This window comes from Ciconia boyciana, chromosome 4, assembly GCF_034638445.1.
Source record: "Ciconia boyciana chromosome 4, ASM3463844v1, whole genome shotgun sequence".
Classification (NCBI taxonomy): Eukaryota; Metazoa; Chordata; class Aves; order Ciconiiformes; family Ciconiidae; genus Ciconia; species Ciconia boyciana.
Genome location: NC_132937.1, coordinates 28,755,851 through 28,770,266, shown reverse-complemented (window position 1 = coordinate 28,770,266; position 14,416 = coordinate 28,755,851). Strand labels below are relative to the sequence as shown.

Below are 14,416 nucleotides of genomic sequence, written 5' to 3'. Positions count from 1 at the left end.
GGCTTATAAGAAAGATGGGCACAGACTTTTTAGCAGGGCCTGTTGCGATAGGACAAGGGGTAATGGTTTTAAACTAAAAGAGGGGAGATTCAGACTATTATAAGGAAGAAATATTTTATGATGAGGGTGGTGAAACACTGGAAGAGGTTGCCCAGAGAGGTGGTAGATGCCCCATCCCTGGAAACATTCAAGGTCAGGTTGGACGGGGCTCTGAGAAACCTGATCTAGTGAAAGATGTCCCTGCTCATTGCAGGGGGGTTGGACTAGATGACCTGTAAAGGTCCCTTCCAACCCAAACCATTCTATGATTCTACGATAGTGGTGTTTGTTGACGAGGATAAAATTTGGCAAAGAAGATTGTTTAAAATATAGGTGCTAGGGACTTTGGGTTTCTTTATTTAAACATATATGCCATGTCTTCATTAAATTTCAGACATGATTAATCTCTTCATTATTTCACTTTTTTCTTTTTTTTTTTCCTGATTTTCTTTTTCCCAATTGTTACATAAGTGGGTTTGTAGGAGGGGTTTGGAGGAGGTTAGTTGCCTTATGCGTCAGTTCGGGGAGAATGTTCCTTGCATTCCAGCACTGACGGAAGTCTGGAGTCTTCTGCTGAAGTAGAGGAATGACATGTCAAAAATAGTATTATTGGAGGAGCAATGGTAGAGTTGGAGTGAATGGAGAGACTGTATAAGTTAAAAGTTTCAAAGTCACGTTTTGATTTATCTGCTGTTTTAATAACTTACAAAGGAGATTTATTACTCCAGATCCCTTCTCTGCAAAAACTTACACATAAATATCCCAAGTGCCGACCTTTCTTTTTTCCAAGGCATTTGACAGTAACAGACACCTAGATTTCCCAAACAAAACTATAACCTGTTCTTGAGCAGCAGTTCTTCGTTAGCATACATTGTTTTCTGGAATGTCTTCACTACCATATGGCTCTTCTTGAGTTATATTTGAAGTACTGCTGCCAACTGGGAAAGTCTTGTAAACCTTTATGATTCAGTTGCAGCATTTTTTGTTTCTTTAATAATAAATAAATAAATAAATAAAATTAGGTACTTACTTCTCATATGATTAACAGATTGTTGCTGTTTATACTGAAGCAGCACTAAAAGATCCCACTTTGCAAGTTGTTTTACATTTAAATACAAAACACTGTCCCTGTCTCCCAAAAGAAGCAGTATATATAGCTGTATAATTTCGTGGTAATCTTCTGTTAGAAAATACAATAACTTGCTTATTTTCTTTGGGTTTTCTTGTGTCAAGAATAGATTGTATTCTGTGTAATTTTAATTGGTAAATAGTAAGATATCACCATGGATGTACAAAATCCATGTCTGTTACCAAACTTCGGATAATATCTATCTGTTGTTCAGATGACCACCTGTGTTGATGGACACTCCTGGGCTCTTTCTGCTATCAATGAATTTGAAGTTCAGAAGATTGTAACACCACTAAATAAAGACATTATTCCAATAACTGATTCACCTGTTGTCATGCAGCAATACATGTTGCCACCTAAGAAGTTTGTTCTGCTTTCAGCCCAGGTGAGTATTACTTTTCTTAATATAGGAAATCAGAAGAATAAGTATAAAGTTGGAAGACTGATCTAAACCTGTAAATGTTTATTAAGTTTTAATATGTTTTTAGGATTATATTCTGCACATAAAAAGGAATAAGGAGGAAGACTGCTGAAACCATCTGTACCTATTTTAAATTTACTCAAAGCTATTGGGCCAGCTTCTCTTGCACAGTGTATTAATCGTTTTTTTTGGCCTCAGGAGACCCTTGTAGATACGGATCATCTGAGAAGTTCTTTTAACCTTGGTTATACTCATGATTATGTGAAGTTGAAATGGACACGGGCTACCCAGAAAATATAGTTTGAGTAAATATTGTTGGCAATTGAAATTTGAACAAATAATTTCTTCTTTGTCATAGAAGAAGTCCCAAAAGGATTTTTTGAAAGGGTTTTAAAAAACAAAACAGAACCCACAAAAATAAATTAACTTCCCTGCTTCTCTTTTCTGATTACATTTGGCAATATTTTAGGGCACTTACTATCTTAACCAATAGGCAATTTTAAAAAATGTTTAATCATTAATGTCTTGCAACCTCTAGACTCAACCTGCATTTGTTTAATGGCAGCTGTTTTGTTAAAGGCACTAATCAGACCCTCTCCAGTAGTTAGTGCTGATGCAGGCAAGATGATTGAATGGAGTCTTACCATGCCCTTGATCCTGAATTCTTCAAGCATTTTTTTCCAGGCAGTTTTGAGGATTTGCAAGATACATATAGCAAGTATATAAAGAAAAAGAAAGGCTTTATGTTTGTATTGTATGCTTCATGTTAGGCTAATTAACTCAATTTCTGGAGAGTTTATAGCCATTGCAGTATTTTTCCTGCCTTTCCTAGACTCACCAGAGAATTTTCTGCATGTGAATGTGAATGGGAACTAGACTTTAGGCACCATTCACATTACACTTTGATCCAATAGTGCAACGAAGGAAAATTCAGAATGCCAAAGATAAGCATTGTGGGGAGGGGGTGTTGGGATGGCCAGAGTAAAGACAAGCTTATTCTAACTTATTTGGGGTTACTTTTAGGGGAGCTTTATGTTTCATAAACTCAGACCTGTCAATCAGCTGCGGCATCTTCTTGTTAGCAATATAGGTGGAGATGGAGAAGAGATTGAAAGATTTTTCAAGTTGCATCAGGTAAAATCTTTTGACCTGTTATGAAAAATGGAAGATTTATAATATTTATGTAAATCTAATAGCTTTCTTTAGCATGTGTCCTTTTTGTTGTTGTTGTTGCTACAAACTTCTAGTTAACATTTCATTTATCGATTTAAGTATTAGCTTTTCCTCCTGTGGAGGAAAAGCTCCTTTTCCTCCTTTTCCTCTACATAAACCAAGATTGTATAATGAGAAATAATTTTTCATTTTATGATATCTGAAAATGGAAGTATAATTAACTTTCCCTGAAATTCTTATTTCTTGTACGCAGAAGTGTAATGCAGTTCTTAGTTTAGGAAAGGAGTTCATCTAAGAGCAGGGGAGGAAGAGTTTCTAAAAAAGTTAAATTCGTACACTACAAGAGGTTTTTACATTTTGAAGGCCAGTACAAATGTGTATAATTGGTCTATTTTTTTGTTTAAGGTAAATAACAGACAAGCAGGAAGGAAGCTATCATGGATTACAATTTTAATTTGCCTAGTCCTGATTAGTATCTGTAGTGAATGGTCACTGTAATGTATTCTTTTGTGCTTTGATAAGACATACTAAGTGATATTTTAACATGCCATTAGAATATGCAAACCATTATTACTTGTATAGTTTTTTCTTCAAACACAATCTTAATTTACATTTCTGTAGAAATTTCATGAATCTTAGTCATAATTAGTTGACATACATGGAGGTTGTTTCCCACCAGTAACCATACTGAGTTTGCAAAAACTGTATATAATAAAAGCTTACCTGCGGATGCCTCACTATGATTCACTTCCTGTCTGTAATTGCGAAGAGCTGATTTCCTTGCCTTTTAAATAAAATTATGCAAAAAGTATTTACTGTTTTGTTATTGACCAATATAACTTCTGTACATTTCTTAACTTGATATAAGCTGCCACACTAATAGTATAATATGCTCTAGGAGGATCAGGCCTGTGCCACTTGCCTTATCTTGGCCTGTTCTAATGCTGCGTGTGACAGAGAAGTGTCTGCCTGGGCTACTCGAGCATTCTTCAGGTAAGTTTCAATTCTGTAGGTTGCTCTGAATATTATGCTCAGGATCACTACAGTCACTAAATAATCGTACAGGCTCTTTGATCATAGAATCATTTAGGTTGGAAAAGACCCTTTACATTATTGAGTCCAACCGTTAACCTAACACTGCCAAGTCCACTACTAAACCATGTCCCTAAGCGCCACATCTACACGTCTTTTAAATACCTCCAGGGATGGTGACTCAACCACTTCCCTGGGCAGCCTGTTCCAGTGCTTGATAACCCTTTCAGTGAAAGGTTAAAGATACTAAAGCATAAGCCTGATTTTGAGAATTGGTAAATTTCTCTTTAAAGCCTGATCATGATATGATATGATATGATATATCATATCACCACAGAACTTAAAACATCCACAAAAAAATTACTTAGTTGTTCATCTAACTTATCTTTGCAATTGCATATGTTAATGCTTTTCATATAACGTATTATGTTAGTTTTCTTTCAGTTTCTTTCAGTTGAGTGCTTTGAAGGTAAAATTGCTATTTGAAAAGATCTAAATGACTGAAAGTGAGTGCTTTGAGAATAGGTGCCCATATCAGGAATGGGAGCAGTGAGAAGGTGAAGAACAAGAAGTAGTATGTGGACAGTATTATATTCAATGCAGGGAACAGATGGTGTGCAATAAATAACACATGAATGCTGAAAAAAATGCTTAATAACTGCCATTGAAAGAATCATATCCATTTGGGTCACTTATGGAATGTTGGGTCCATCAGAAATGAGTGCAATTTGGTCTGTAACTATAACTAAAAGCTGTTGGAATGAATTTGTGGAAGGGTCCTGTATAGCCACTAAATTCTATGTTTTCTAACTTTAAAGTATGTGATTTGACAACTTTGCTGCTTTTGCATGGGGTTTTTAGGGTTTGTTTTCTGGTTGTGTTTTTTTTAATTATTATTATTATTTAATTTTTTTAAACAAACTTACTTTTATTTCTTTTCCCTTTTAGGTTCCCCCTTGACTGTTGATAGTCCATATCCTAATCTTAGCTTTTTGACAACACCTGGGCAAGGTAAGGACTTCTTTTCCTTTGCTGGAGAAATGGAGAATTTTTTTTCAACTAGGTGTTTTTATTTGCATCAAAAATAATTTGAGTAATATTTGCCTACCTTTACCTTAGGTTTACAACCTCCTAGTAGGTCAACTCCCATGTTTCCTTCTGGGAATTCCATGTCCCACACTGGTACATCCATTAGCGGAATGATGGGTCCCGAGATAGTATTTTCTGGAAGACACAATGGCATCTGCATATACTTTGCTCGGATTATAGGGTGAGATGTTTGTGTAAAAAGAGATTCTGTCACTCAGTTTGCTTCATAGTTTTTCTTTCCCCTAATGCTTGTAGGTGGTGAATTCTATCTTAATAGCATTTGAATTTGAAATTAATAAAGTACACTTCTTTTATGTTGTGCTTATGAAGTACCTGTTGAATATAATAGGTTCTCTTTATAGCTCTATTAATAATACATTCAGTGAATGGCTAGGACAGGAAAGTTGCTTAGACATTGATCCTGCAGTCAAGTGTATATGCACAACTCTGAAAACTGCAGTTTTATTTTTCACACCTATGAGCTGTATGTTTCAAACTCCTACTAAAGCATGAAACAGAAATGCAAAAGGACTTACAGGATCAAAATCCTGTCTTAAAGTCTTTTCTGTTAAGAAGCTTTAAACAGCATGCTCAAATCAGAGCAATAAAGCAAGACTAAAGAGGATTCTGTTAATTGGATGTTGGGTCCTGTGTTACTAAACACCCCAAGCAAGAACAGAGTTCTTCACACGCTGGTCATCTCTCTGTATGCTGGTTGGGAAAGAAATATTTGTTATGACGCTTGTTTGCCTACATTATGTTTCCAGAGAATAATATTGGCCTATATATAAAATATTTGAGAGCATCAAACTCCACTTGATTAAAGTTTTAAAATTTGAAATTTTGTTAATGATCTATATCTGTACCATTCACAAATGTATAATGGTAACTTTTTTTGAATGTCTAATTTTCATCCAAATTAAATCCCTATTTTAGACCTTGAAGTAAAAAGCATTACCGTTTCTTTCTTAAGAAATTATACATAGAAGACTTGCAAAAATACTTGCTTGAATTATTTGGCTCTTAACACAGTACTATTTTGTGTTGCAGAAATATTTAGGATGGCAGTATAGTTGTGGAGAGAGTTTTCAAAAGTGGCAATCAATAAGTTGTTGCAGTATGTAAAAGATTATTTTGTGTTTTTAAAAGTTCCTCATAGTATATGTCTTAAGCCCTATTATATTTCTGTTCCAAATGATAAACAGATAAGGAAAAAAACCCATAATTGTAATTTGAATGTTTTCTTGACTGTATTTAAGTGCTGCGCTCTTAACTGAGGAGTAATTGTAGATGTTAAAATCTTTTTAAGTTACTATTTTGAACATTACTTTTTAAGAAACCTAACCGTAATTTGATATCTGTTGTTAACTGGCAATGGCCAGTTTTTTCCATGTTCAGCGATTGCACTTCCTTCATTTCTGCATACCCCCTCCAGACAAAGCGTAAAAATAAAATGCTTTAGTGGGTTAGGATAAACATTGCAGTTATGTAAGGACATCATATAATTTTCCAGCATCTTCCTGACTAACATCTTTGTGTTTCACTTTTTGTCCATGATCAAATTAACAAAATCTTTTCTGACTTTGGATGTTAATAGAATCCTGAACTGAGTAATTTCAGCAATGCAAATTAACTGCTACATAAGCTTTCCTCCTCCAGTTATAAGGTAACTGGGAGACATTGGAAGACCTTGGCAGTTATACTCTGTGTCTTAGCAATGCTCAATCATTGTTTTAGTTCAGAGTTGGAAATAGTAAAACACAGATGATTTGGTTATCAGAGGGGCAAAGAAAGTAGCATCTTGAATGCTGTATATCTTCAGAGGACTACTGCCTCTTCACATATGTGCCCCCTCCTCAATGAGTGTGGTATAATTGATGTTGTGTTCTAGTGATAGCATTACTATTATGCTGTTTATTTGGTGTACCCTCTTTGTGTTTTTCTTTTTAATGGCTTTAGCTTAAAATTGTAAACTTTTGGAAAAATGTTTGTAAACTCTAAGCTTTCTGTAAAGACGTTGCTTTCTTTTGCAGGTCGAAAGCAGTGTTCCATCCCATGTGCTGGAATGTGTACTGCAAGAACTAAAAGGTTTACAAGATTTTCTGGATAGAAATTCACAGTTTGCTACAGTAGGAGCCCTTGGAAACCCAAGGTATTATTCATTGTGTTAAATTTACTAGTGGTGTTTAATGTCCTGCTCTTGAAAAACTATCTATCTGGTGCATATCTGTGTTCATTGAGTTTAAGTATATGTATGGTCTCCAGCTTCAACTATTCAGATGCCAAAAATGAGTTGTTAAATTTAATATTTAAAAGATTCAGTATTTGTAATCATATTAGCATCTCTCTTTATTTTGGAATTGCAGTTTCAGCACACCAGCCAATCTGCAACAGAGGCTCCTGGGTTTCATGCGGCCTGATGGTGGAAGTTCTCAGCAAGTCCAGCAAGAACTCCAGAGGAAATATCATGGTATGTAATTACTTTTGAACAGGAAGTATCAGAGAATGGTGCGTTTGGATGTTGCCTTTCTCACTTTTCTTGTTTGTTAAAACTTCTTAATAAAAATGCCTTTTTTTCCATACAAATTTGACATTTATCAATATGCCATACCCAGTAATAGGTTATTTAGAAAGAGCACTGTAGTCTAGAAACTAACTTTGCTAGCACCTTGCTTTTGCTTTCATACCATATCATAACATTCTATCAAGAGTAGTGCTTCTGCAGTGACGTTGATGTGAAGTCATTTACATATGACTGTACTAGAAATGAAGTATATACCCAGAATGAAAACTCAAATCTAAATAGAGGAACATTCCAGTCTTTAGGTTGACTGTGGCAAGAGACTTCGTTTGTTACACACTGCAGATGTTACCTTTCAGTTTGATACTGTAAGCTTTAATATTGCAACTAATTAAAGCAGTCCACAAAGGAGAATACATCTCTGTGAAGAGAATCTGGGTTTCAGCACAGTAACATCCAGCAGTCTCAAGCCACTGCAAAACACAAGTTGTATCTCTCAGTTTATTAAGCTAAAATATAACTGCTTGAACTTTAAAACACTTTTAAACTTCTCTCTCATACAAAGAATTAAGTTACAATTCTGTGTAGATACATGTCCTCTTTATCCTATTTTCCACATTCAAATAATTTTGAAATACAAAACCAGAGGTTTCTTCGCACACTTACCTGTCTCCTTTTTTTTTCTTCCTAATGTTCTCCATATTTCAGAAGATTGTTTCATCTCTTCATTACAATACTTAGTAGCTACATACCCATTTATATTTTCAGGATAGCAATTATTAAGCAATTAGTTTGTGAGACGAGTTAGTATGTTGTCCAAATACTGTAATGCAAGTTGCCAAAGTTCCAATCACTGAAATATCTACAAAACTTTGTTTAGTCCTGTCACACAGCCCATTTGAACTCATGTCCTCCTTTAGTGTAGTTTTTGCCCAGCACTTGCAGGCAAGTTGGGAAGTGTTGCTGATGTGTATACAGAATTAAAGACGGTTTTGGTCCATGTGGGTATAATCCTGTTTTTTCATTTCTACTACTTTTTCTGTACTGCTCACTTCCAATAGTGTGAATGTAAATTTAAGAAAGAAAAAAAAAGTCATTATGTAGAATTTGGTAGACATTTAATCGTTTTATTTTTCATTTTCATGCATTCCAAAGCCCATAAACCCTTTTGGATTGCTAAATGACACAATATAGTTATTGCTGCCTTATTTCTGAAATGTAAGCACTCAAAAGTAAATTGTTGCAATTATGTTCCACCCAGGTAATAAGTATGTCCATTATATTCTTTTGGTGAATATAATACATCTTACCAGATTTAAATGTTGCTAGTTTTTGGTGTAGTTGTTGTTCCTTCGAAGCCTGAGCTTTAAAGATAGTGTAGGCAGTGTTGACCAAAGTTGTAACTGTAATTGTTCTTTCTAAAAGCAAATACAGGTAATCAAACAAAAAGGCAATATGTATGGTTTTATTTTTATTTCTTTCATGTTCATCATAAATATATTTATAATAACTATTTCTGGGGGAAAAAAATCAAGTTAAATTTTAAGACTGATTATGTAAATTCTGTGCACTCACATGAAGCCATACTTGTTTTTCAGGAAGTACTCCTGTGTTGCATAGTTTGAAGTAAATGTTAACAGATGGTATTTGTTTGGGGAAAATGTTAACATGGCACTTTCTTCCAAAGAGAGCTAGACAGCATTAATGAAGAATGGAGGAGAAAAAAAATTAGAAATTTAAGGAAATTTTTATTGTAAAACCTTAAAAATTGACCTACTAATTCGAAACATGTAGAACGTAGTTACTTATTGATAATCTCTTTGCTTTTTCAGCTGAGGCACAGCTAACTGAGACGACCTCACTTCAAGGCATCCAGCAGCTTGTTCGCAAAACCTGCCAGGCATTGGCTTTATGGAAGTTGCTGTGTGAGCACCAATTCAGTGTTGTTGTAGGTAAGCTTCAGAAGGTACGATCTGAATCTCATTATTCTAATTTGTTCATATTTAACATCTGAATTTCTTTTGCTACTTAGATATTCCCAAAGGGGTATTTAATTCACTGAGAAACATATAATGAATTTTAAACCACATACAGATTTTTATTCAGGTTGCAAGTGTTTATTTTTAAGAGACTGACGTGTAGTATTGACCTCATCACCCAATTTCAGCAAATTGGAAGTGTCACTAACAATAGATTTAATTTTACTTTTACTGACAGTTAATAATGAGTCTGGTTTTATAAACTACTATGTTTTCACCTTAACCACATTCTGCAAAATGTGTTCTGAAAAGAATGGACCAATGTTGTCCAGCCTAGAGGAATTCACTCTTTGCCTTAGTGTTGGTAAAGGTTTAACAGTGGAGAGCAATAGGGTTGTAGAGACTTCAAACCCTTGCACTTTTGCATAAGCAGGGGTCTAGAATGTATAGCAGAATCACAGAACAGCTCAAGTTGGAAGAGACCTCTGGAGATTATCTGTCCCCCCTGCTCAAAGCAGGGTCAGCTAGAGCAGGTTGCCCAGGACCATTTCCAGTAAGGTTTTTAATATCTCTGAAGATGGAGACTCCACAGCTTCCCTGGGCAACCCATTCCAGTGTTTAACCACCTTTAAAGTAAAAAAGATTTTTGTTATGTTCAGGTGTAATTTCCTTTGCTTTAGCTTTTGGCCATTGCGTCGTGTCCTGTCACGGGGCACCACTGAGAAAAGTCTGACTCTGCCTTCTTTACGCTTTCCCATAAACATTAGTAAGATCCCACACACTGCCCTCTGAGCCTTCTCTTCTCCAGGATAAACAATTCCAGTTCTTTCAGCCTCTCCTTGTTTGTAAAGAAGGAAACTTACAGAACCATGAGTGCTATTGCTGTGTACCCTTTGCTAATGTTGAATTTGCATCCAGCCCTTGAAGAAGCTATTAATTTGAATATTAGGCATTTTGTCCTAGCACTTGATAGGAGAATAGATTATTTGAGAAGTTGTATTCTTTGTCATTAAAAAGAACCATTTTTAAACTTTACAAATGCACAGAATCTGGAGCTCTTCACACTGTTGCTTTGGAGAGTTAGCAAAATTTCTAACACAGGCAGCTTGTCTCTTGTGTTGGACAAGGAGTTAACTAATTGTTAAGAAATAGAACCCTTTCCTCTGTCTTCAGTAGTTTTAGAGTTTTTGTAATAGTATTTTCATGCTGTTAGTGATCATCCATAGACACTACATAGACACTACTGGCAACTCTATGTGAGCAAATGTTCCTAATAATTAAAAAAAATTAATAACCTTCAATGTAACTTAATATAAAAAAGCAGAAAGAGTACAGATCTCAAACTTTTTAAATTCCTCCTTTTTCTGCATCCATCATTGTTTTCATCTATGATGGTACTCAGATGGTTCCCATTATTAAAAACTGTGACATACTAATTTTAAAGGGTTTGCATTCTGACAGTGCCCTGTGAAGTAAGGGGAACTGCTAATTCCATTTTTACTCGCAGAGGTCTGAAACAAAAGTGACACACAGTGAAGATAGCAGAGGAAGTCGTATAGAGTTCTCACTGTCCTTTGGCATCCAAGGGTCTAGTGTCTTCATTGACAGGGCTTTCTTCTCTAGTATTTTCCATTTTGCTATATAACGTGTATTTAAAATAATGTATTTCTATGCTGTGCACTTCAGTCATTGGAGTTTTGTATGTTTTTATTTACTGGAAACAGTTAATTTTTCTGCTGTAACATTTTGATATTTCTAAGCAGAATAAAGTAAAAACTTTGGTAAACTAATGAAATTCTGTCTATCTTCAGGAACTTCAAGAACATCTAAAGATTACCGCTTTCAAAGACTTGGTAATTAGAGACAGAGAGTTGACTGGAGCACTCATTGCTTCTCTCATAAACTGTTATATCAGAGATAACGCTGCTGTGGATGGCATCATTGCCCATTTGCAAGATATCTGTCCTCTGCTTTATAGCACTGATGATGCTGTGTGTTCCAAGGTAAGTGCACTTCCAGATTTCACAGCACCAAAACACAACTTTAGAGCATGTTCAAATGAGATAACTTGGGTAGCTTGTAAATCATTATGCTCAAATAGTTTCAGGAGCACAAGAGCTAATGAAGGCAGGTCATCTGCATATTTGTGTCTTGTAGTTGATTAATGCTAAAAATTATGCGAGCTCTGGTTTGAAGCATTTGCAGATATTTGTAGTATTAAGAGGGGCTCTCTCTCCAATGTGTTGTCTAATAAAACAGTCTTTCTTCCTGATGTTGATAAAATGTGTTCTTACTCCAGTCTTTCCTCACCATAGTCTCTTGTTTTCTGCCTGTTGCCGTGGAATTTGTAGGAAGATAATTATGTTCAAAAACTTATCTCTTTGAAGCTCTTCAAATAAATTTGACAAAAGTAACTGGTGAGGGGAGAATGGGGAACCAATTGGTTGTTTAAGTCTTAAGCCCTTCTCTCTACTGCAGTTGTACAGTCTTTCTGCTGGAAACTTACTGTTATCAAGTGACGAGAGGGTGTTTTTGAGATGATGATGATTATGATGTTTCTACTGTTTCAGCTTTGAAGTTTAGCATAACAACTCATTAACTCACAACAGTATCTATGATCTGTTCATGATGTGTTCATGTGAATAATTTCCATTTTCCCATCATTTGTCTGTAGGCAAATGAACTGCTTCAGCGGTCTCGACAGGCTCAAAGCAAACTGGAAAAAGAGAAGATGCTAAGAGACTCACTGAAAGAGTACCAAAAGATCAGCAATCAAGTAGACCTTGCTAATGTTTGTGCGCAATATAGGCAAGGTAAGAGGCAATCACTGATTGTGTTCTGCTAAATAGTTTCTTTCGTGCCATCTTCTTTTTTGTTTACTAACTTCCAACTCATTTTATAGTGATGTTTTGTCATAAACAGTTTCTTAATAACTCTTAGAATTAATATACGTCAACCTGTTCTTGTTTAAAGCCTTTCTAGATTTCACCAACAAATGAAAAAAACACCACTACTTCTGTATAAAAATATTCCCATCCACTTATTTCATGTTGCAGTGTCCATTTGTTTCATATATGTGGTAAAAATGTTTTTAGCAAAACTTTTGGGCTGTATGTAAGCAGAGGGTAAATGACTGTACTTCTGCAGGTGAGGTTTTATACCAAACATGTTGTTTGAAAGATGGTTCTGAATCCTGTTTTGTGCAGTGGAAGCTAGTACATAATTTCAGTGTAGATAACTGTTGTAACAGTCAAGATTTCAGCCTCTGTTCTACAAATATGTAACTTCAAATTTGCATATAATCCCACAGGTTAAGTACAGACATAAACCTTTATAAGGTACAGACCAGAGTGAATAAGGTTTATTTTTTCTTGCTTGCTAAAATAGGAAGTGTTTGATGTCACTTGCCATTTTGCCATAGATTTAATACAATAATGAACGGTGATATTTGTTTGTTTGTTTCTAGTGCGTTTCTATGAGGGAGTAGTAGAACTCTCTCTTACAGCTGCTGAGAAAAAAGATCCCCAAGGTCTTGGCCTTCATTTCTATAAAAATGGAGAACCAGAAGAGGATGTTGTTGGACTCCAAGCTTTTCAAGAGAGGCAAGTTTTTAGGATACCTTATTACCATTATATGGGGTGCTTTATTTCAAATGACTGGACAAGTAACTCTTTTGGGGAAGGTATGCAGGGTAATGACAAACAAGCATTTTAGAATAAGGGACAGAATATAGATGTTTTTGCCCAACATGATTTCCTTGATTATTATTAGTACGGCACCAACTTAATTTGGAACAGAGGGTAAACTGATATATGCAGAAAACATTGTGATCTGAACATTACAGAAATATTTGTTATATGATTGAGAACAAACTAGATTGTGGCAACTATCTGACAATAATCTATGACCTTTTTTCATTTTATTATGTTTACAAAGGCATACAATAACAACATTTGAGAAGAGCATTTCATAGATAGATGCAATGAAAATTGTGAGGCTTTTATTTTCTTTTGCTCTCTTTACACTTGTAGCTGTTCAGTCTGTATCACTGACACCCTTCAAGAGTTAGTGAATCAAAGTAAAGCTGCTCCTCAGTCTCCCAGTGTACCCAAAAAGCCAGGTCCTCCGGTGCTGTCATCTGACCCCAACATGCTAAGCAATGAAGAAGCAGGACACCATGTAAGAAACTCAGAAAAAAATCATGACTGCACTCCAGAAATAGTGTGATTTGTAGGGGTGTAGAATTTGTTATTTTAAAAAAATTATGGAATAGTTTAGCGAAGTAGATAAATGTCAAGATTTGTCCTGAATTGGCTTCTTTATGTACAGAGTGTTCATAAAAAATGATGATATGCAAATAACATATGAACCTAAATATCGTCGCATGCATACATAGTGCTTGATGTAACATAACCACTTCTGGAATAGCAGCTTTGGCCTTTTCTTCCCTTAGTTTGAACAAATGCTAAAGCTGGCTCAGCGTTCAACAGATGAACTCTTCAGTATTGCACTTTACAACTGGCTGATACAAGTTGACTTGGCGGACAAACTGTTGCAGGTGAGCTCATCTCTATTCAAAGAAATAATTTGTTGGATGGTTCCACTGGGCTGGAAGTATCAGTATTATCAGTAATAATGCTGATGCTTTAAAAAAGAGGAGAGAGCAAGAATATAAATGTTATCTTTATGACCTTTGCAGGTGACTGCCCCCTTTTTGGAACCCTACCTTGTGCGGATGACCAAGATTGACCAAAACAAAGTCCGCTATATGGATTTACTTTGGAGATACTTTGAAAAGAACAGAAATTTTAGTAATGCAGCCAGAGTCTTGGCTAAGTTGGCTGACCTGCATAGGTATGGATTATGTGTGATCTATTGCATATATTGAGGTAATTGAAAAATAAAATCAAAACCTAATAGGTTTTCTTAAAATACCTAACAGGTATTTTAAAATACTTAATTTAGGTATTTTAAAATACCTAACTTAGGTATTTTAAGAAAAGGCCAAGGACAAGAAAAGGCCAATGCCCAAG

At 35.4% G+C, this 14,416-nt stretch overlaps 1 protein-coding gene across 1 annotated transcript in view; it reads left to right on the top strand.

The window, feature by feature from the left end:
- NUP155 (nucleoporin 155) overlaps nucleotides 1-14,416 on the top strand; it is a 31,732-nt gene that overhangs the window by 9,892 nt on the left and 7,424 nt on the right. Inside the window, 15 exon segments of the mRNA XM_072860899.1 lie at nucleotides 1,383-1,553; nucleotides 2,613-2,723; nucleotides 3,661-3,757; nucleotides 4,743-4,805; nucleotides 4,914-5,064; nucleotides 5,934-6,000; nucleotides 6,917-7,035; nucleotides 7,250-7,353; nucleotides 9,237-9,370; nucleotides 11,195-11,386; nucleotides 12,058-12,196; nucleotides 12,850-12,985; nucleotides 13,415-13,562; nucleotides 13,837-13,941; nucleotides 14,083-14,237. Of these exon segments, the coding sequence (XP_072717000.1) occupies nucleotides 1,383-1,553; nucleotides 2,613-2,723; nucleotides 3,661-3,757; nucleotides 4,743-4,805; nucleotides 4,914-5,064; nucleotides 5,934-6,000; nucleotides 6,917-7,035; nucleotides 7,250-7,353; nucleotides 9,237-9,370; nucleotides 11,195-11,386; nucleotides 12,058-12,196; nucleotides 12,850-12,985; nucleotides 13,415-13,562; nucleotides 13,837-13,941; nucleotides 14,083-14,237 (1,892 nt within the window).